The sequence below is a fragment of the Sceloporus occidentalis genome, unplaced genomic scaffold, assembly GCF_023333645.1.
Source record: "Sceloporus occidentalis isolate IW3139 unplaced genomic scaffold, rSceOcc1.0.p SCAF_2, whole genome shotgun sequence".
Lineage (NCBI taxonomy): Eukaryota > Metazoa > Chordata > Lepidosauria > Squamata > Phrynosomatidae > Sceloporus > Sceloporus occidentalis.
Genome location: NW_028316982.1, coordinates 1,680,809 through 1,704,485, shown reverse-complemented (window position 1 = coordinate 1,704,485; position 23,677 = coordinate 1,680,809). Strand labels below are relative to the sequence as shown.

At 45.3% G+C, this 23,677-nt stretch overlaps 2 protein-coding genes across 4 annotated transcripts in view; both read left to right on the top strand.

Moving 5' to 3' along the window:
- The window catches only part of LOC149317854 (segment polarity protein dishevelled homolog DVL-3), a 59,202-nt gene extending 48,710 nt beyond the window's left edge, over positions 1-10,492 (top strand). For 2 of the 3 annotated variants that reach the window (XM_089508562.1, XM_089508561.1), the window contains 4 exons: positions 385-552; positions 932-1,144; positions 5,132-5,524; positions 5,945-10,492. In XM_089508562.1, coding sequence (XP_089364688.1) covers positions 385-552; positions 932-1,144; positions 5,132-5,524; positions 5,945-5,976 — 806 coding nt within the window. In that variant the 3' untranslated portion in view covers positions 5,977-10,492. Of the gene's footprint in view, positions 1-384; positions 553-931; positions 1,145-5,131 lie in introns of all 3 variants that reach the window. The other variant, XM_089508563.1, reaches the window with a different exon arrangement.
- A 3,060-nt stretch (positions 10,493-13,552) lies between these two features.
- LOC149317853 (AP-2 complex subunit mu) overlaps positions 13,553-23,677 on the top strand; it is a 38,448-nt gene continuing 28,323 nt past the window's right edge. Inside the window, exon 1 of the mRNA XM_089508560.1 lies at positions 13,553-13,664. The gene's annotated coding sequence lies outside the window, so the exon portion shown is untranslated. The remainder of the gene's footprint in view (positions 13,665-23,677) is intronic.

Genomic DNA, 23,677 nt, shown 5'->3' with positions numbered 1-23,677 from the left:
ATAATTAAATAAGTACCTTATATATGCCTGTCCCCTTGCTGTCATATAGCCAAAAATATTTAGGGATGTGATTGTTTCATTCAAGGTTCATCTATCTGGTAGTGCCAATCCATATCGACATTCACTACTGCTAAAAATAGTTCAAAATTTTAGTACGCTTTGTCTGAGATTTTGTGCACCATTACCTGGGTGTAACTCCTATTGAACAGACTAGGGACAGAGATTGTGGAATGCCATGCAAACTGAGTTTTCAGTTAAGCCCAGTGACTTGGAGTTTAGCAAAAAGGAGGGTTGAATCAGCTCCACTCCAAGGATCTTCTCCCCTCTTTCCTGCCATCTCTCCTTTTTCCTTGCTGAGTCCCTGTTGCTTCTGTCTGTTGACAGGATCTGATGTGGTAGATTGGCTCTATCACCATGTGGAAGGCTTCACTGACCGGCGAGAATCCCGCAAGTATGCCAGCAACCTGCTGAAGGCTGGCTACATCCGACACACCGTCAACAAGATCACCTTCTCGGAGCAGTGTTATTACATCTTTGGCGATCTCTGCGGCAGTATGGCCCCTGTTTTGACACTGGGGTTGGGGGATGTTGGAGCAAAAAATCCTGAGGCTTCTGCTAGGAGGCTCTTATGCAACAGTTTGTTAAGGGCACAGAAAGGAGACCCACATAGTTTCCTTAATCCTGAGGTTGTCCTTTCTCTTTACGTCCTGTCCCCTGGCAGTCTGAGAGAGTACATATCCACTCTTTAACATCCAAGCCATACTCATGGCTTAATGGAATTAAGCATCTACCCATGTCTCACACACACACCTGCATTTCTTTAGTCCAGCAAGAATTTCATAGGTAATAGAAGAGGATAATGCCACTCAGTGGCACCATATGATTGTCACTGTTCTGATTAACCTTTGCCTTTTTTGGTTCTCTTTTGCAGACATGGCCAGCCTGTCCTTGCATGACCATGATGGATCCAGTGGTGCCTCTGATCAAGACACATTGGCTCCATTACCCCATCCAGGAGCTGCGCCATGGCCCATGGCCTTCCCATACCAGTACCCACCACCCCATCCATATAACCCCCATCCTGGGTTTCCTGATCCAGGTTATAGTTATGGAGGAGGCAGTGCAGGCAGTCAGCACAGTGAAGGTAAATGTCCGCTAGGTGGGAAAAGAAAGCTCTTGTACACCGTAATGGTGGTTGCACCCAATTGACTTGGCTTGTTGAATTTGAGTATTTAGGTTTCCTCTGAAGTATGATTGTGCTTTTGCCTGGGAAGAAAGGACTAGGTTTATTTGAGTGAAAGTTTAAAATACAACTTCTTTTGCATAGTTAGTCTCAGAGGTGTTGCAAGATCCCTTTGCATACTGATGTTCCAGACTAACACAGCTATGTCTCTGAATTCTAGGTTTATTTAAGCTGATTTTATTCCTGCTGACCTCTGTTAGCATTTAGATCAGGGGTGGCCAGAGTGAAGTCCATGGGCCACATGCAGCTCCTGAATCCTACTTTTGTAGCCCCTAAAGCCTCCTCACTAGTATCCTAAAGATCTTCTTTGTCCTCTTTAGTCCCTCTCAAAATCACAACAGGAAGTGAAATGATTACACTTTGTCGCTATTTTTAGAGGGACTGCAGGAGTTCTTTGGGTTTTCTGTGAGGGGAATGCAGGCCTTGGGGAGTTATAGAGAGGAATTGTGGCCCAACATCCCCATGCAGTTGCCCATCCCTGATCAAGATCTTGAATATGCTTATAAACTCAATTTTCCAAGTTCAGAACATCCTTCAGTATCTCATCAGCTGATCGTGGAAAGTGATGCCCCACTGAGCCACTTCTGCCTGATCCAAGGACTGTTTTGATCTGAGAACTGTTGAGACTTTGGGGAGATTTCATTTGGACCAGAAAAGCTTGGCAAAATAAGTAAAGAAGGAGCCTTCCCTGTAGTAACACCCAGATTACAGATTGCTCAATCCCAGACAATACTTTTGGCTTCTTCCAGGAGGCATACCCTCCAGGTGTCCCAATATCTGTCTACTCCTCCCACTTTCCTTCTTTATCCTCAAGCTTGTGTTAGTTGCTGCAAACAGAGTTCAAAGTTCAAAAGTAGTTTGCGCTCCATTTATATTTATTCATTTAAGTATTTTTGTATTGGGTCCCCGAGGTGATGAACAAATAAAAACCAATTAAAACAGTTCAATGACAAAAACATTTTTTTAAAAGTGCATTAAAATATTCTTTAAAAACTTCAAAAAGCAGTCTAAAAACAATCTTAATACCCAGTTTTGAAACAGTTAAAACAGCAATTTCAGATACTGAATGCATTGGTTTGGGTGCATGCTGGAAACTTAAAAGAGATGCAGCCGGCTTACTTTCCTTGGGTGAAGAATTCCACAGATGAGGGGCTGCTACAGAAGCTACAAACCTTGCTTCATGAAGTATTCATGAAGTTATGGGGACACACATAGAATCATAGAATTGTAGAGTTGGAAGACACCACAAGGGCCATCCAGTCCAACCCCCTGCCATGCGACAGAGGCTCTCTCAAATTTCTGGAAGGCCCATATGAGAGAAGGCGGTCTTTCATATATCTTGGCCTCAAGTCCTTCCAGGCTTTGTAGGTCAATACCAGGACCTTGAATGGAGCTCAGAAGCAAATTGGGAGCTAGTCTAGTTCTTTCAGGACCCATGTGGTCCCTAAAAAGGCACTCCTAGCAACATTAGCTGCAACTTCCAAGTGCTTTTCAAGGGCAACTCTATGTAGAGCAGATTACAGTAGTCTAAATGAGAGGTAATTAATGTGTGAGCCACTGTGGCAGATCTGCCTTCCCCAAAAACAGACGCAGCTGGTGCACCATCCAAAACTGGGCAGAAGTGTTCCTGACCACTGCAGCAACCTGGCTTTCCAGGGGCAGCACTGGGTCCAAGAACACACACAAGCTATGAATCTGGTATTTCAGAGGGAGAGCAACCCCATCCAAAAAAGGCTACATTCCCAATCCCAGGTTGGCATTCCTGTTGACCAAAGAATCATAGAATTTTAGAGTTGGAAGAGACCACAAGGGCCATCCAGTCCAACCCCCTGCCATGAAGGAAATGCATATCCAAGCATCCCCGACAGATGGCCATCTAGCCTCTGCTTAAAGACCTCCAAAGAAGGAGACTCCACCACACTCCGAGGGAGTGTATTCAACTGTCGAACAGCCCTTACTGTCAGGAAGTTCTTCCTAATGTTGAGGTGGAATCTCTTTTCCTGCAGCTTGGATCCATTGTTCCTGGTCCTGTTCTCTGGAGCAGCAGAAAAGAAGCTTGTTTCCTCCTCGATGTGACACCCCTTCAAATATTTAAACAGGGCTATCATATCACCTCTTAACCTTCTCTTCTCCAGGCTAAACATCCCCAGCTCCCTAAGTCGTTCCTCATAGGGCATAGTTTCCAGACCCTTCACCATTTTAGTCACCCTCCTCTGGACATGCCCCAGTTTCTCAATGTCCTTTTTGAATTGTGGTGCCCAGAACTGGACGCAATATTCCAGGTGGGGCCTGACCAAAGCAGAATACAGTGGCACTATTACTTCTCTTGATCTAGACACTATACTTTTATTGATGCAGCCTAAAATTGCATTGGCCTTTTTAGCTGCTGCAACCCATTGTTGACTCATGTTCAGTTTATCGTCTACTTTGACTCCCAGATCCCTTTCACATGCAGTCTCATTCAGCCAGGTGTCCCCCATCCTATATCTGTGCATTTTATTTTTCCGCCCTAAGTGTCCAGCAGCACTTCTGTCTGCCTCCTTGACATCAATTAACTCAGCAGGGAGGAGTGGAGAGGTCAGAATCTTGCCCTTTCCAGTAAGTTCAGGCAAAAGCAAAGCACCACAGCCTCTTCTAGCCTCCTCAGTGACTTTTGCCATCTTGACCACACTCGTTTTACTTGGCCACATGTGTCTTGGTTTTCATCTGGAGAATATGAGGTGGTGGTTTGATTCTACCTCAATACTATTACTGTAGGAGGTCAGCATGAATATACACTTATGTATACTCATAGAAAAATATGCTTATCCATTTGCTTTCTTTATGATCCTCAAAATAAACATATACATATGCATTTTGTTTTATCCATTCTAGGACACATGCATATTTTACAGTCTTGTACCATCACAAGGGTAGATGTAACACAAGAGTTAACTCCCTTTCTGATTCCTCTCCGTTGGCAGCTTAAGACATTTTTTATTTAGGCAGGCCTTAAATTGATTTTATTCATATCAACATGTATTTTAAATACATTTCAACATTTATTTCAAACTATTTTTAACGATGTTCTTTTTAACCAAACTAATGTGTATTCATTATTGTTTTTTAAACTTTTGTAGTAGTACATTTTTACCTAAACGTTTTTTTTAATTTGCAAGCTGCCTTGGGTCCCTTAATGGGAGAAAGACAGGGTATAAATTAATGAATAATGAATTAATGAATAAAGTAGGTACCTAAGATGGGTGTGAGGAAATAACAGCTGTGGTGGAATTGCTGGGGTGAGATGATGATTTGGGAGCAATTATACTGTCCCTTAAACCTGTGGGGAAACTTTTCTAGAGATCACGAATGACAGATTTATCGATGCAGGGATAAATTAGTAGCTGGAATACCTTTCTGTGCTTTGCTTACAGTATTCTGGTAGTTTCTGGCTGACCATTTTTGGTAATGAAACACTTGACTGGATGAACCTCTGGCTTCATCCGGCAAGGCAAGACTTGTATCCCGAAAAAAAACCTTCATTGTTGTAATGGGACTGTTCCTCTCTCCTCTGCCAGAATGCCACCAAGAATATCCTCTTAATTATTTCATCTTTCAGACTAATTGAAAGAAAGGCATTGGCAACATGAAATTCTGTAGACTTAAGTCTACTTCCTGTCAGTGCTTTTGATGTACCATTCAAGTCACTGGGATTGCAGAAGCAGCTGCTGTGCATTTCTCATTGTATTATGGATCCAAATGCATCTCAGAAAGTAGACTTAAGTCTAGGAAAGCTCCTGCTGCCAACTTCTTTCTTTCCGTTAGCCTCAAAGGTGCTGCAAGATCTCTGCATACAAATTCTACAGACTAACATGGCTATATCTTTGAATCCTCTCCTCTTTTCTATAGGAAGCCGGAGCAGTGGTTCAAACCGCAGTGGCAGCGAGAGGAGGAAGGAGCGAGAGCCCAAGCCTGGAGAGTCCAAATCGGGCGGCAGTGGCAGCGAGTCAGACCACACCAGTCGCAGCAGCATACGCCGGGAGCGGGCGGCCAGCGAGCGCTCGGTGCCAGCCAGCCAGCGCAGCCACCACTCCATGGCCCACAGCATCCGGAGCCACCACAGCCAGCAATCCTATGGGCCCCCCGGCCTCCCGCCTCTCTACAGCCCTCCCATGCTCCTGATGCCTCCGCCGCCTGCTGCCCTGGGACCCCCGGGCGCTCCCCCTGGCCGAGACCTGGCCTCTGTGCCCCCTGAACTAACAGCCAGTAGACAGTCATTCCGAATGGCCATGGGCAACCCCAGTGAGTTCTTTGTGGATGTAATGTGAAACAGCACCGTCCCTCCCTCTGTTCCCTGTATGTCTGCTGCCCGCAACGGTTTGTCTCCTAAGAATGGCCCAGCCTCAGTCCCTGTGGGAATGCCTTTTTTTGTTTTGGTCTTGATAATTATGAAAAGGGAAAAAAACCAAACAAAATAAACTGAACTAAAATGTTTTGATTCTAATCCCTGCCTGTGAGTGGACCCAACCGCCCTTGGACTGGATTGCCGACGCGAGTCCCCCCCGCTTGCACCGGCCCCCTAACCCTTTCTCTAACCTATTAATCTGCATCTGCCTGGGCCTCCGCCGCTCACCTGTGTTTTCCATGCTGGCTCACTTCTTCTGCCCTAAACACGTGCCCTCTTTCTTCTCGCCCCTTTTTGTGTTCTTTTCTGTCAAGCAGCCAAGAATTACGGGGTCTTTGACTTCCTTTGAGCTGGCCAACCGTGGCGGGGAGAGGCTCAGTGCGCTTCGGTGGTGGTTCAGCTCTCCCCCGACAGAGGAAGACTCAGAACCTTAAGGGCCCTTGGCCTCTTGTCGGGCTGAAGATGGCTTCTTTCCCTGCGGGTGGAAGACTCTCCACCTTTTCCATAACTTGGGGTGGAGACGCAGGGCTCAAATCCAGCTTGGTTTGTCTTCAGTCTGTTTCCTGTAGCAACGCACACTAGGTGACTACTCACACACTAGGTTGCGAGATGAAGTGAGAGCCCCCAGGCTGTAGAGATCTCCCCTTGCCATGGCTGATGGCTTCCAAAACTGTAACAAGGGCCTCCCTGGGGAAATGCCAAAATCCCCGGGGAACGGCTTGCGCTCCTCCTTGATTCTTTGCCTCCCGAGGTCTTGACTGGGGCCAGTAGCGAGAGTGCCACTATTTACTGTCTCACCATGTTCCTGAAAGTACCAAAGGTACGAGTGCCATTCCCTTCTGGAAAAATGCATCCACAAATGCAAGGAAAACCTCTCCAAAATGGATTTTTCTACATCAGTGCTCATAGCAAATGGTCTTCTCGCTCTGCCGCTTCTACTTCGGATGTCCTGCTGGAACCTTTTAACCAGCACCTCTGCACTCTTTGTTACTTTCTCAGTCCTGCGCCTCTCATCAATTGAGAAATTGTCTGTGTTTTCCACTCCCAATCTCATTCGCCATTTTGTTTCAGCTTCCTGCGTAGCTGTGATCACTGTGCATTGGTGCTTTCTTCCCTTTCCCTTTTTCTTTCTGGTGATGTTTGTGTGTGTGTGTGTGAGAGAGAGACCTATTTGTTTTTCATTCTTTTCTTTTGACAATCACAAAAACTGATTTGACTGAGTGAGGGGGAGGTTTTCAGGGATCTATACACTATTTGCCCTTACATTGGTTTGCTGCAGTTCTACAAACAGTATTTCAGCTTCCAGTTTATGACCTGGACCCTCCCATCGGCGCTTCCCCATGATTTAGCTTCCAGTTCAACTTTTTTGAAGGAAAGTAAGTGTATTGAACCTCATACTTGTGAAGATAGATTTGCAACTTAATTTATTCCATGGGTCGAAGGAGTTCCCCTTATAGTCCTATTGGTAGATTAGCAGAAATGGAATAAACAAGTTGGACCTGGAACAAAACCCTGTGCTTCTGTTCCCTGTTTGGCCGCTCACTGTGCCCCATTCAATAAGGCTTTGCTCTGCTTTCTACTCCCATCAAGCAGTCAGTGTACCCCTTCCAGGCCTGTTTGCATGAAAGTTGGAGCGCCTCCCGACCCCTTATCCCTTTCTTCTGTGTAGAGCTGTTTTAAGATTTGAGGGACCCCCTTGATGTAGTTTCTGTCAGAGGGCCGTACTTGGTTGCAGTGGCAGCCCTTGGAGCAGTGAGAGGCAGTTGGGCCAGTTGTGTCACTGGACATTGCAAAGTTTTGCTAGATCCAGGTCCTTGGCTAGGAAAAGAGGAGTCAGCAGTTGACCCAGGAGCATGTGTGCGTCAGGGGTGGCATGAGAGCAGTCGTCTCCTAAATATCGGAAACGGAGTGTTCATTGTGCCAAAGAAGGGAGAACATGGAGTTTGGGTAAATCTGTATGTTACACACTTTAACGAATGAGTCATTTGAGTTATCTTTGTGCAGAATTCAGGGATTGCTTTTTAACCATGCACACGTCTATGCTTTTTTGGTATCTACAATTTTGCTCCAGTATCAAACTGCCTTACTGCAGCTCCATTGCTACCAGTCACTGGAGGTGACTATCTGTTTTTGGTAGATTCTCTCCTCCTTTGGTACGACAGAAGCTACGCTGTGCTTTATATACACTCATCCCTCCATATTTGTGGCTTTGATATTTGCGGATTTGATAATTCACGGATTTGATTAGTATGTTTTCTCTAGGAATCTCTAGGTCCTCCAGTGCAACTCTATGGCAACTTTAACTAAAAGTTACACTGAAAGCGCTGGAGATTTCTAGAGAGAACACTCTACTAGGCATTTGTAGCTCCTCCGGCGCAGTTCTATGGTCAGGATCTGTCGAATGTTGACCACAGAGTTGCCCTGGAGGACCCAGAGATTCCTAGAGAGCTGTCCTCTCAGGTAAAAACATGGTGTTTTTGTTATTGGCGGTTTTCCACATTCATAGGGCTCTTGTGCCCCTAACCCTAGCGAATATGGAGGGACAACTATACCGTATATACTCAACTATAAGTCAAATTCATGTATAAGTCGAGGGCAGGTTTTGGGGCCAAAATTAAGGATTTTGACATGACCCATGGATAAGTTGAGGGCAAAACTTAGGGGCATGTAACAAAGGATGAATCAACGCAAAACAATGCCAACAATATTACAAAATCCCATCAGGCATGTTTGTGCTCACAGTAAAGGCTGGATGGATGAGAGAATAGAGTGGGGTCAGTGATTCCAGGAGATTATGCTTTTGACTTTCTCCAGGTGGTGTTTCCTTTTTAAAATAAGAGTTATAAAGTACAGTACCTACACTGACCCATGGATAAGTCAACTCAGTTTTTTGGGGTCAATTCTTTGGCCAAAATTTTTAGACTTATACATGAGTATATACAGTAATCTCACCTTTTTCTTATTGAATTGTTTCCCTGTTGAGTAAGCACAAGAGGAACTTTTCCTAGTACCGGGGAGGGCTTTGTAGGGGTACATCTCTCAAACCTAGGAAGGCCTTGTAGGACCATGTTTGTCCCGAAAGTTGTCCCAAGTTGGGCTGGCCCATTGCATGCCAGCTGCCATGGCTGCCTTCACCTCCAGCTGCGGCTGAGTGGGCTTTGAGTGAGATCTCTCTGAATACTGTGATTACGGAATATGGAATACTCTGGTGGTGCAAGGAGAAACAGGCTTTACAAACCTGAGCCTCAAACCTTGTATGAGCCAGAGAAAAGATAGCAGGATGGATGCAGACGATAATATCTCTCCCACTTTGCTTCTCCCTGCGTTTGCTTTGCTTCCCTTCTTCTTCCATCATTGTCTTCTCTTTATGGATAAAACAGCAACTGATTTGGGGCTTGAAGGAATTAATGAAGACCACCAGTCCCAGGCTGCTCTGCTGGAAAAAGAATGATTTCCATGGGAACACTGCATTACTTGAAGTTAGGCCAGAGAACAGCCATTCTGGCATCAAATTGGGAGACGCATTACTTGTGGCGACATTTCTAGCCTTCAGGTGCTGCACCGCACTCCTGTTTGGTAAATCGTAGAAAACAACAGTGGTAGAGTATTTCAGGAGGCTAGAGACGTCTTCATTCAGGATGGTTGCCAGTACGGTTTAGTGGTTTGAGTGTTGGACTAGGACTCTGGGAGATTAGGGTCCGAATCCCCACTTGGACATGGAAACCCACTGGGCAACCTTGGGCAAGACACTGTCTCTCCCAGTCTCAGAGGAAGGCAAAAGCCAATCCTCACTGAACAAACCTAGTCTTCTACCCTGGGATAGCTTTGCCTTGGGGTTGCTGTCTGTCGGAAATGAGTTGAAGGCAGACAGCAATGATAGATGCATGCCCTCGAGTCAGTTACGTCTTTTACCAATGCCTCCGCTGCATGCCCTTCTGGATGAGTCCTAATCCTATCTTTAACTGCTCTCGCACATCAATATCGAAGGCGGATTTTATTAAATCTGTATGATGGGATATGTTGCATGCTTTCAAGCCAGCTACAACTTAAAGCATTCCTATGGATGAGAGACTGTTATTAACAGCCCTGTTCAAGAAGTGCAGGTATATATAGCTGCAAAAGGGCACACACAAATTTTGTCATGTGGGATTTAGCATCTTCAACAGTTCCCTGTGTAGAAGCGGAAGGAATATTCACCTGAGTGGAGTAGCTGGGACCTGTTTTGCTTGAGCTGTTGCATGCGCCCTGGCACAGTTGCTTTGTGTGCCATTGGGCATAACATCCTTGCCACACTTTAGCTACTCCAATGTGTATGTTTTTCTCCTTCTGTCAAGGATCCTTCTGCCAATCTCTCCTGCCTTCTGCTGGATTTGGGCTATCTGCCATACCAGGGACTCTCCCTGCCATGTCCTATCTGTATCACTGGCAACCATTTCTTCTTTGGTACTTGTGCATTTTGTTGTTTTTTGTGGTGTACCTCCCCTGCTGCTTTCTTTTCCTCTTTTTTACCCTTCACTGGAACTGTGATATTAGTTCTTCTACATGTTTGCCCTCTTCCAAGTCTTCTGGCAGGTGGTCCATCACCCTTTTTGGCTTGCATTATTAGCCTTTCTTTTGGGCTATTCCCCCTGCCATGTTAACCATCCCTTTTTATGCCCTCCTGGATGCTACATTGCCCCCCTCTCTTCCCTGCTCCTCCTTCCTTGTCCAGGTACTACTCCACAATTCCTGTTTTCCCTTCAGCTTCCTTCCTCCTCTTTTGGTGCTATCTCCCCGTGTCACACATATGCCCCCTCCTCCCCAAATTTCATATCAATCAAAACCATCTTCTGTGTTTTTATTTATAAAATAGTTTTATTGGACTCCACGTGTTCTCAGTGTGGCTTGTTTTATTCATTATGCCCGCTTTCTGCGTGAGGCTTGTGAAATGCTCAGTGAGATTACTACATGTCTACTTACTTCCCGGAGGTTTGCGCAGTTTCATTTTCTGAAATAGCTATCTGCTGTTAGTACTCTCTGGAAATGATTTTGCTTCCTCTTATTCCTGGAACAGGGCCCCAGTCTGGAAAATGGTTTTGGATCCTGCCTTAGAAAGCTGTGACTCAGATTTAATGAAGCCTGTCTCCTTGGAGGAGCAGTTTTCAAAAAAGGAGCAAAAGAGTGAAGGAAAGGAGGAAAGTGTCTCTGAGGAAGGTGGTGGGGAGGAAAGCCAAGACGTTGGAGAGAATAAAAGATTGAGTGGAAATTTGGGGAGCTGGTAGGAGTGGAACAAGCTCAAGAAATACATTTTAAAAGAAATGTGGGAAATACTAGGAAGAGTAAGCCTGAAAAAGCAGGTAAGTGAGCTCCCTGGCTATATCACCCTGTCCCCAAGCAAGCTTGTTTTCTGCTGCTCCAGAGAACAGGAGACAATGGAGCAACAGATGCAAGCTCCAGGAAAAGAGATTCCAGCTCAACATTAGGAGGAACTTCCTGATAGGGCTGTTTGACAGAGGAACACACTCCTTCCTGGGAGTGTAATGGAGTCTCCTTCTTTGGAGGTCTTTAAGCAGAGGCTGGATGGCCATCTGCCAATTGGGATGCTTTGATTGAGATTTCCTGCATGGCAGACTGGGGTTGGACTGGAGGGCCCTCGTGGTCCAGTTCTGGGCACCACCATTCAAAAAGGATGTTGAGAAGCTGGAGCATGTCCAAAGAAGGGCGACAAGAAATGGTGAAGGGTCTGGAAACCATGCCTTATGAGGAAAGATGCAAAACATGAAGACTTCTTGAGAAATCCAGTGTTCTCTACCTGCATAGAAGCCCCTGGCTTCCCAAAGGAAGGAGACATGCTGGATTCCAAGGAAGCATCTTCTTTGAATTGCAGATGGACACTAAATTTCCTTGAATTTGAAAATCTTGCAGTGGCATGGCATGGCCAAAGAGGGACATGCCAGCCTGCAAATAGCCCTCCTTACTATCTGAACGAAGACCAGAAACAGCAAAATGAAGGCCTAGGACTAACACCTTCAATTTCTTTCTCCTGTTTGCCTGATGAAGAAGAAGCCAGTGTGACTTTGAAAGCTTGCAACATGTAATTGTGCATTTTGGTTGTCTCAGTAAGTGTGAAAAGATTGGCTATATGGCCAACACGGCTACCTCTGGATGTTATGAGGAAAGACTTAAGGAGCTGGGGATGTTCAGCCTGGAGAAGAGAAGGTTAAGAGGGGCTATGAGAGCCCTGTTTAAATATTTGAAGGGAGGTCATATGGAGGAGGGAGCAAGCTTGTTTTCTGCTGCTCCAGAGACTAGGACCCAATGGAGCAATGGATGCAAGCTCCAAGAAAAGAGATTCCAGCTCAACATTAGGAGGAACTTCTGGATGGCAAGAGCTGTTCGAGGGTGGAAGGCACTCCCTTGGAGTGTGATGGAGTCTCCCTCTTTGAAGGTCTTTAAACAGAGGCTGATGGCCAGCTGTCAATGGGAATGCTTTGATTGAGAGTTCCTGCATGGCAGAAGAAGGGGGTTGGACTGGATCAGGGCCATTCTTGGGGTCTCTTCCCACTCTAGGACTCTATGATTTTATTCTCTCCCCCCCCCCCATTTTATTTGACTCTTACTATGTAAAGCGCTGTGCAAATCTTACAACACTGATGATAATAATAATAATAATAATATAAGGCATCCCATCTCAAAGTCATGAGGCTCATCCGCACATGGTTTCTGTCCTATGGAATTCTGGGATTAAAAGTTTAAGGGGGGGGGGGTAAAAATCTCATCCATTGAGATCTTGAACTTCCTCGCCAAACTCGAAAACCCCCAAATACCACGGAATGGCAGTTAAAAGTAGAATAACGGTGCTGTAGCTGTGTGATGTAGAAGGGGCCTTTGGCTTTGGGTGTGTCTGCACTGCAGAATTAACCCAGTTTGACACCACTTTAACTGCCATGGCTCAGTATCATGAGATTCTGGGATCTGTAGTTTTGTGAGACATTGATCCTTTGTCAGAGTTCATACAAACTACAGATCCCAGAATTCCATAGCCATAGAAGCAGAGACAGACTCTGCTTTATTTCTGCATCCACACCGCAGAAATAATCCTAGTTTGACCAAAAAAGAATAATGGATGAATGCTGTGGAATCCTGGAAGCTGTAGTTTCCCGTGGCGCTAGAGCTCCCTGGCAATAGAAGGCCGAGCGTCTCACAAAACTACAAATCCCAGGATTCCGCAGCATAGAGCCAGCAGGGCAGTTAAAGGCTCCAAAACACACTGCAGAAATAAGACTCCAGTTTGAGAGGGCTATAAATGCCCCGGGAATATTGGGAGCTGTATTTTGTGGGAAATTGAGCCTTCTCTGTCAGGGAGACAACTCTGGGGCCACAAGAAACTACACTTCCCAGGATTCCCTAGCAGGCAAAGCAGTCAATTGGGTTATTTCCCCAGCATTCCCCCGAGTGTGTTCCCCCCGTATTCCATTGATTAAAACGCCAAATTAACATCATTAGCATCCGGTGTGTTTTTGGGGCCAAAAGGCGCTGTGGAACTGGATTCTGTTTCCTGGGCCTTGGCCCTTAAAACCCGCGGTGAGGCCTAGTCATTCTCGGCTCAACGGTGCAGCAGGCGTCCGCTGAGAAGAAGGAGGGTTTTTAAAGGTCGGTTACACATTTATTTTACATCTACAAATGTTTGTCTTCGCCTCTCGTTTGTTATTTGTTTAATGCCAGGTTTTTTAATTTTGTTGATGTCGGGCGGGGAGGGGAGGGGAGGGTTTTCGAAGGAAAAACTACGCCTCCCGTCGTCCCTCGCGCGAAGGGTTCCGCGTTGCATGCTGGGGGCAGGAAGAGGGTTTTTTTCCTTGGCGCGGGCGTTGCCCTAACGGCTTTTTCCCCCTCGAGCCGTGCGCATGCGCAGAGGGGGGCGGGCGCGACCGGCGCGTGCGCAGTGGAGGCGCCGCTGCAGTGATAGGGGAGGGGGAGCCTCCGCCATTTTAGCCCTTGGAGGGGAAGAGAGAGAGAGAGAGAGCGCCGTCAGTCAGTCAGTCGCTGGAGGCCGAGCAGGTGAGTCGCCCGCCGCCTTCCTCCTCCTCCTCCTCCTGCAGAGATGCTAAGGCTAAGGAAGGCCCTTTCTCCGTGCCCCGCTCCCTCTCCTTCCCGGGAGCCCCCAGGCGCTTCCTGAATTGCTTATGAATCAACGAACTGGCTTTAAACCTTCCTTTTCCCGAAGGCCTTCATTCGGGGGGGGGGGGCTTGAGGTTTAAAATCTGGGGGGGTTTCAAGGGTCTCCTTTTCTTCTTAATGAAGGAGGGGAGCTATTCTTGTCAGTGTTTAGGCCCCCTCCCCCCCTCCCCAAGAAGAGCAAGAGCTTTCCTTCCAAAGGGGGAAGGATGAGCGAAAAGGCTCTTCTTAGGCTTTAAAAGGGGGGGGGGGGGGTAGAGGGAGGAAGGGTCTTCTGGTCTTTCAATGAAGGCGGAGGGAACGGGGCCAAGACCCGGAGGCCCTGCGAGTTGGGCGGAAGGAATCCGGGCTTCTCTGGGGCTTTTAGGCTTCCAAGAGGTCGTACTTTCCCCGCCTCAGGCTTCCCGAAGGAGAGAGCGAAGAAGAAGAACAGCAGCAGCAGCAGCAGCAAGAACCCCTCGCCTTTGAGGAGCCTCAAGGCAGGGCAGCAGGTTACAAATAGGGAACACCCTTCAAAGACCCACATGAACCCACATTCTTTCCCCCAAATCATGCTCAGCCAGGGCTCCTCTTCTTCATCCTGGAGAGAAGTGACCAGTGGGGTCCCACAGGGCTCTGTCCTGGGCCCAGGGCTATTCAACATCTTTATCAATGACCTGGATGACAGAATTGGGAGCATACTTACTAAATTTGCAGATGACACCAAATTAGGGGGAATAGCTAATACCCCAGAGGACAGGATCGAGATTCAAAATGACCTGAATAGACTAGAAAGCTGGGCCAAAGCTAACAAAATGAAATTCAACACGGAGAAATGTAAGGTATTGCACTTAGGGCGGAAAAATAAAATGCACAGATATAGGATGGGTGACACCTGGCTGAATGAAACTACGTGTGAAAGGGATCTAGGAGTCCAAGTAGACCACAAGTTGAACATGAGTGAACAGTGTGATGCGGCAGCTAAAAAGGCCAATGCTATTTTAGGCTGCATCAATAGAAGTATAGTGTCTAGATCAAGAGAAGTAATAGTGCCACTGTATTCTGCTTTGGTCAGGCCCCACCTAGAATATTGTGTCCAGTTCTGGGCGCCACAATTCAAAAAGGACATTGAGAAACTGGAGCCATGTGTCCAAAGGAGGGCGACAAAAATGGTGAAGGGTCTGGAAACCATGCCCTATGAGGAACGACTCAGGGAGCTGGGGATGTTTAGCCTGGAGAAGAGAAGGTTAAGAGGTGATATGATAGCCCTGTTTAAATATTTGAAAGGATGTCATATTGAAGAGGGAGCAAGCTTGTTTTCTGCTGCTCCAGAGAACAGGACCCGGAACAATGGATGTAATCGGCAGGAAAAGAGATTCCACCTCAACATTAGGAGGAACTTCCTGAGAGTAAGGGCTGTTCGACAGTGGAATGCACTCCTTCCTCGGAGTGCAGTGGAGTCTCCCTCCTTGGAGGTCTTCAAACGGAGGCTGGATGGCCATCTGTCAATGGGGATGCTTTGATCTGGATTTCCTGCATGGCAGAATGGGGTTGGACTGGATCAGGGCCCTTGTGGTCTCTTCCAACTCTAGGATTCTAGGTGGTGAGTGCGAAAGGGATCAAAGAAGACGTATCTGGAAGCATCTGGCTGGATTCCAGGAACAGCCGGGTTTCAGCCAGAGTTCTCTGCTGTTGACCAAGGCTCTGGAGAGGTTTTCCTCTGGAAGGCCTTGTGGACGGCTGCCCATCCTTGTCCAGAGGAAACTCCTCTTGGTTCCTGGCAAGCGTGGGACCTGGCTGCTCAGTTTGAGGACGGGCAAAGGTTTTACTGAGCACCTGTTTGGTTTGACATGAAATTAAAGCCTGGCACATACAGGTTAGGTCTAGAGGGCTTTTGTTGCCTGTTCCCTTGTCTTGTGTGGGTGCAAGTTGTGTGTACAAGGCTGTATGAAACTTTCTCCTTGTGTATTTCTTCTGAGAAGTGTTAATTAGACTGTAGTTTGTCATTGATGTTTCTTGTGTTCATGCAGTAAAGACCTTGCATCTGCTAGAGCAGTGATTTCCAAACGTTGGCCTTGCAGATGTTTTGGACTTCCTTTCCCAGATCTAGCTTGGCAAGCAGTCAGGAATTCTGGAAGATGAGGCCCAAAGCTGGTTAGGGCTTCTGGGAGGCAAAGGCCAAAGTATTTGGAGGACCACTGCTCTGGAGAGTCTGATTCCAGGACCTCCCTGCGGATACCAAAATCCATGGATTCTCAAGTCCCATTGAATACAGTAGCACAGTAAAATGGTGTTCCTTAAATCAAATGGCAAAAGCAAGGTTATGGAAATTTATATATTAAGAAAACCATTTCAGGCTGCAGACGGTTGAATCTGTGGAAGCAGACTGTTAGCTGTTTATGCGTAGTTTTCATTCTTCTTTAATCATACTCTTTTTTGAGAAGGTAGAAGTGTGAAGACTGGTTTTGTGATACACGAGTCAGATTGGGGAATCCTCCTAACTGCCTGGAGCCCCTGTCATAGTGACCATGGTGCCTGTGAGGTTTGTGACTGATGGCCCTTGTGGTCTCTTCCATCATTCTGTGATTCTATGAAATAGGCAGAATCACTTTCTGCCAAGCCAGTGTTTGCTGATTTACAAATGGTGGGTCTGTTTCCTTGCAGTGCAGAACAACTGTTCAGTGAGAGACTGTCTTCATACTGTAAAGGGTTAGTATATCTCTAAAGAAACATGCATGCTGTTTGTTCAGTAGGACAGTCCTGCGGATTTATGCTTCTCACGGCCTGATCTAGTAGCATGGCTCAAGAGCCACATGATGCAGTTCCTCTAATTATGACGTTACATCGTCGTTCTAATGGTGTGTTGAATTGGTATGATTGAAACATTGGTGATAGAATTCATGGCAGCTATCTACTTTTGCATCAGTAACCAGTTTATATTTAGCAATGATGTTTGTGGATAAATCTAATTGCTCTCCCTGAGAGCGTGTTTAGAATTAAATGACCCACAATAACAACATCCCCCCATTGTTTTGCTCAAAGCACTGCTTACAGAAGGAGTAGGGAACATGTGTCCAGATGCTGGACTGCAAATCTCATTATTCTTCACCATTGGCTATGCTGGCTAGGATGTAACACTTACAGTGAAGACCACAATGTTTTGTACTTTGGCTTAGAGAGAATTAATCTAAGTAGTTTGCTTTACATTGTAATTTCTATTTAAGTGATTTAAAATAGCACTGAGGTCATCAGCAGAGACTGAACATTATTATTATTGGAGAACAGATCCTGTTGCTTTGCAGATTCTTTCCCCCAAATGGCCTAGTCCTTTGTTTCAGATTATCCAGTAAAAATTGTTTGCTGAGAAGACCATTGAAGAGGAGAGCAGTGAAGAACTTGCTTGCTCTGCCATTGACTCTTTGTTGGTCTTTATCTCCGAGGACAAGCTTTTCTTGCATAGTCACTGCTTTACGTTTCCTGGCAGGAGGCAGAGTTGGAACAGAGACACTACTAAGAGGTCGCTTTGCCAAAGCAGAGACATTCTTATTCTTTTATACTCAGTGCACAAGGTTTTATCCAAGTCTCTCCACAATCTTCAATTTTAAGGGGGGGGGCGTCTTACCTAGAATCATAGAGATGAAGGGTCCACAAGGAACATCCAGTCCAACCACATTCTGCCATGCAGGAACACCCTCAACAGATCACCATCCAGCCTCTGTTTAAAGACCTCCAAAGAAGGAGACTCCACCACTTTCCAAGAGAATGTGTATATTCCTACATGGCAGAATGGGGTTGGACTTCATGACCCTTGGAGTCTCTTTCAGTTTTGATTCAGTGAAACATGGCCTGAAGGATCATTCTTCCTGTATATTGTTACTGCTGCCATGGCAGTACGGATTAAATAATGGACATTTGTGAGGAAATAATAACTGCAGGGCTTTAAATGTCAAAAGCAGGGTGTCAGAAATGCAATCTCATCTAGTGAAAGGAATCAAACCAAGTAACAATTCCTGAATGCATCTCCCTGAGGGGCTGTATTTCTTCAAACAGCACTATCAGCCTATCCTACTCATGGCTGGGGTTGACAGGATTTAGAATGATTCTTCGTTCCAGGATAAGAATGACGATAACTTGGCTATTTGGTTCAAATACTAGAAGGCTGATTTATAATGGGGGGATTCATTGCTTGTGGCTTATAACTTCATCTCCACTATCCATAGCAGTGGTCTTCCAGATGTTTTGGACTTCAGCTCCCAGATTTGCTGCCTGTGGACCAAGCTGGCTCAGACCTCTGGGAGTTGAAGTTCAAAACACCTGGAGGAGCAAAATTTGGGAATCACTGATCTATAGACATGCCTCTGGGGCCTCTGCTTGGTTCTGGGCACTTCAGTGTTCAGGATGAAAAGTTCCTGGATCTTGTGAGCTGAAGACCCCAAAGGACCAAAGACTGCATAATGAAATACATTTTGTCTGCTTCGCCTTTCCTACAGAGATCCATTGGATAATGGTACTCTTTTGCAGCATAAATTCCAGCAGTCTGTTCAGAATGGGCAGCATTGCTCCAAAGAGAGAGATTGATTTGAGATTTTTGAATGAATGTGTGATTTGATAGCACCCAAAAACTCATGTGCAACAGCTCAAAATTCTCTTGGTTAGATACCCAAGACAGAAAAATGGTCTTTTAGAGAAAGAAACTAAGAGGGACCAGGGTAATATCCTCAAGACCTAAGTATCCCTACTTTGACACAATAGTTGATGCTGATAAAATAATTGTATTATTCAAGGTACAACTCCTGAACTTTAAATATCCTGGAAATCTCTTAGGATATCTTTACACTTTTCAAACTACAGTATTTTTTGGTTCAGCTTTGCTGCTTATACTTGCTAAGCTGCTCCTATCTTATTAGGATTAGCTACTCCTATTCTGCTACTCTGTTTGCTGTTGTAATGATCCCTTGTTCAGAAAATTCCATCTGAAAATGTTAAATATAGCAGACAAATAACTTAAGTAGCATTACACCCCCGTGGCCTTAATGCAGACTATTTTTAGGGTGAGGGTATGTTTTCTAAGAACCTGTCTGGATGTCTGCTTCTGATAGAAGCCATGTAATAAATCCTTCCGCTTCATTTTGCTTTAAGGTAGTATAAGCTTCTAGGAACGGCTTGGAATAGAATTGAATGTGGAGGCCACTTCACTGCACTTCGAGGGCAGCATCCATTATCTGATCTGTAATGGAACAGCCACAGAGCTACAGGAAAGGCATAAAGGCCATGTAGTCACATCTTCTGTAGGTGCAGTTCACTTTGAACAAGGTTGAAAATGGCCTACAGCGTTGGAAACTCCTTGGGCTGGACAGAAAGTTTGCTGGTAAATGTGAAGGAGCCTGCAGTGATGGGGCGTTTGGATATTTTCAGTGGTTCTGGAGCTACTCCGTATAGAGGGTCTCATAATAGTGTTATGCTTCCTTTTTCATGGCTGGTTGATAAGTACAGCAAGTACTGGAAGCCCATGGACTATTTACAAGAGGGCTGTGTGTGGGCAAGTAAGAAGGCATTTTGTAATACAGGGTAAGAGGATACTTTTAAATCCTTTCACCAGAGGAATCTCTTAACAAAGACATATACCTTGTGTTTTGTTGTTGCATGCCTTCAAGTTGTTTCTGACTTATAGTGACTGTAGTGACTGTAAGGAGAACCTATCCTGAACAAATCTTGCCAAGAAGAGTTCTGTCATTGCTTTCTCCTGAGGCTGAGAGTGTGTGATTTGTGCAAGGTCATCCAGTGGGTTTCATGGCTGAGTGGGGAATTGAACTTTGCTCTCCAGAGTTATAGAATCATAAGAGTTGGAAGAGACCTCAAGGGCCATCCAGTCCAACCCCATTCTGCCATGCAAGAACCCACAATCAAAGCACCCCATGTGACAGATGGCCATCTAGCCTCTGTTTAAAGACCTCCAAGGAAGGAGACCCCACTGCACTCCAAGGCAGTGTGTTCCCCTGTCGAACAGCCCTTACTGTCAGGAAGGTCCTCCTAATGTTGAGGTGGAATCTCTTTTCCTGGAGCTTGCATCCATTGTTCCTGCTCCAGTTCTCTGGAGCAACAGAAAACAAGCTTGCTCCATCCTCAGTGTGACATCCCTTCAAATATTTAAACAGGGCTATCATATTACCTCTTAACCTTCTCTTCTCCAGGCTAAACATCCCCAGCTCCCTAAGTCTCTCCTCATAGGGCTCCATGGTCTCCAGACCCTTCACCATTTTGATTGTCTTCCTCTGACTTCTAATCCAACACTCAAACCTCTTTCCCCAGCTGGCTTGTATAGTGGCCCATTTAGGTGTCTTGGGCCTGTTACAGACTGCCATAATAAAGCTGCTTCGGGTCTCTTTGGAGGTATGCTATTTAAATGATGCATGGGTCCTAAGAGTCCAGAGGTTGCACCAAGCCACACTCCATTCCTAAGCACTGGGGTGCAGCTTCCAGATTCTTAGGATGCATGCATCATTTAAACAGCATACCTCCAAAGAGACCCGAAGCAGCTTTATTTTGGCAGTCTGTGGTTGGAAAAGGACAGTGAATGTACACTAGGATGGGGTTTGTTTGTTCCTCCAGATGTTTTTGAAATCCCACAGCTTTTGTGACTTGTACAGTGCTGGCTAAGGTAGCTGCTGAGGTTCTACAGCATCTGGAGGTACAGATAATTCCCACTTCTGCACTGGGAGGATAAATGTAACTTAGGCTTGAGGTAGAAATACAATTAACATGCTGTTCTTTTTGTTGTTTTGTTGCAAAGTGTGGCAGAAAAATTTCCACAAGTTCCTGTAACTGTTCAGATATTTCCTTGTGTAGGAGCATGCAAGACATCTTAAATGCAAACAAGATTCTGACTAGATGAAAAGTTGTGATGTCACACACTGGAGAACCATTTGAAATGGGAGGAAACATTAATACCCAACAGTTGCTATAGTCTGCTTCTCTCCGTGTGGTAACTATCTTGTTAATAGCCACCTGTCCAGTGCGGAAAATAAGTTGGACTAGGTAAACCGTCAGTGGTACGTTAGCAGAAAGTTTTGTTAACATGGATAGCAGTGTATCATGGTGCAATTTGTTTCCTTTGGAGAGCAGGGAACAAAAGGTGTGTGGCTTTAACTCTAACAGCCATGTTGTGTATCCAGGCCAGTGTTTTAAGTGAATTATGGGCCATGAGCAAAGGTATTGTATGTAATCTCTCTTCTACACACTGTTGGAAGGTTAAGATAAAAAGATTACAAGCATGGTAACACTGATCTGGGAGAGCTAAGTGAAAGCAAGTAAAGCTTGGGATACTGTGTCCAGTTCGGGGCACCACCATTCAAGAAGGATGCTGAGGAGCTGGAACTGTGTCCAGAGGAGGGTGACCAAAATGGTGAAGGCTCTGGAAAACCATGCCTTATGAAGAAAGACTTAGGGAACTGGGGATGTTGAGCCTGAAGAAGAGAGGGTAAAGAGGTGATATGGTAACCCTGTTTAAATATTTGGAGGGGTGTCATATTGAGGATGGAGCAAGCTTTTTTTCTGCTGCTCCAGAGAATAGGGCCCAGAACAATGGATTCAAACTATAGGAGAAGAGATTCCACCTAAAGCATTAGGTGGAACCTCTTGACAGTAAGAGCTGTTCACCAGTGGAACGCATTTCCTCGGAGTCTGGAGGAGTCTCCTTCTTTGGAAGTTTTCAAACAGAGGCTGGATGGCTGTCTGTCGGGGGTGCTTTGATTGTGAGTTCCTGCATGGAAGAAGGGGATTGGATTTGATGGCCCTTGAGGTCTCTTCCAACTCTACAGTTCCATCTTGTCTAAAGCTGTTCTTTGCAAAACAAAGCCATTTGACACTTAGCTGCCAAACGTTGTACACTTTTCAGTGTCAAAGCAAGCTGCATCCTTTGAGCAATGCTGAGTAACTAGGTGCCCTTGGAGCAGTTTGGTAATATGTAACTCCCAATATAGTCTAAGTACAGGTATCCGCAGTTGTGCTTGCTGGAAGTGGGTGCCCCTGTCCTCTTATAAGGATGCTGCATTCTCTGACAGGCTCTTCTTTGTGTTGTTTAGAAAAGTTACATTTGAGACTACATCTGGCCAGTCCTAAATTTCAGTTGCTAGTCCTAACTAGAGGTGGCCCACTGTATCTTGGAATTCGCATGTATGTTAGGTGTGTGGTGTAGTGGTTTGAGTGTTGGACTGATTGGAAAGCAGGGCTTGGATCCCTGCTCATTCATGGAAACCCACTGGGTGAACCTGAGCACCCAGTGCTGAGGATGATAGACTTGGTCATCCTCAGAGGAGGGCCAAGGCAAACCCTTCTGAACCCATCCTGCCAGGAAAACCCCATGATAGGTTCATCTTAAGGTTGTCATAAGTCGGAAACAACTTGAAGGCGCACAGCAAAAACAAATCTTCCTGCCATCATGACCAGTGGCTAGGTTGGCTAAGGGATCCTTGATGTAAATGAGACAAGAAGCAGGTGTGAGGAATTAAGGCCAAGAACGGATAGTAATCCAAAAGTGTATTTGTCGATTCCTTTTAGAAAGAAGACTTCAGAATGAAATGTCACAGCCCTGGAGTTGCCACTCATGTGGCTGGTTTATTAACTGCATGCTAAAACAAGTTTAAGTTTTGTATCCTACTTAAAGCGTATAGTGTATAGGAATTACTCCAGCTTTTGGATTCCCATTCCTCTGAAACACATAATTTACCTGGTTATTTCAGTCATAAGGATGCATTTCCTTTCCTCTGCCTTTTAGAAACAGTTTGTGTCTTCTAAAAAGCAGTGTTCCATCCTTGGTAAGGGACCTTGTGTTGAATGTTCAGAGAATTTGCCTTCTGTGTGTTTGTGCGAGCGCATGTCCATGTGCTGATTTCAGAATAGATTTTCATGGCTTCCACCCATGGTTTCCCTTTCTGTGGAAATTCTTCTGAAGAATTGCTTAGCCCTTCAGTTTTAGAGAAGTCACAGGAACAGAATTTTATCTTTGATATGACAAGAACATGGAAGGATACCTCCATCCTCTCTCTTGTACAGCCACCTGTTTTTCCTGCCCCATCTTGCTCCTGTGGATTTACAAGGGATGTTTTCAGATAGCAGTGTTGGAAATTAATTTGTTCCTTGAAACATACTAGTGGCCATGGATGGTGGTCCTTATGAGAGACAGATTTTTCTAAGTACCAAAGTACCAAATCAAACGAATCAGGACAAAACAAGTGAAGCAGCAATTTCCAATTTCTTCATTGCAATCTTGCAAGAAGAAGGGGGGTCTCAGGCAAGCAAGGAGGCTTTGCTCAGTATTTATAAGACATTTTCTGTTACAAGATTTCTATCTCATTTCCTTATTGGCCAGATCTAGACGTGGGATCAATTGTAAGACCACCTTTTCAAGTATGTAAAAACTCCACCCATAACATCTCTCATCATACATCTCATGACCATTTAAATTAGTCATTATACATTCATGGCTGTGTTTACTAATATTCATCAATTTATTAGGCATGCTCAGTTAGACATTTTTGTGAACTTTAAGTCACCCTTTTATAAAAGGAGTGTTCTTGTCAATTAGTGAGACTAAAACTCCCTTATCTCTTGATTGATTCCTCCCTTGTCACATTGTCCGTGACTGACAGGTGCAGACAAAGGTTTTTTCCTTTGAAGTTTGTTTGGCTAATTTAATTGCTATATTTGTAATGCAAGTCTACTTCATTATTTATTTAATTTTTTAAACAGAACAATTAGCCATTTTGATAAACTTAATAGAGCCAAAAATACTATTTAAAATAACTAAGGCGCGTTACAGACCGCCATAAAGCAGCGGTCTGCCAGCGCTGCTGGTTGCTCCGCGAGGGAGCCGTAGCAGCCAAACTGGGCGGCTCCCGCGCGGAGCAAAAGAGAAGCCC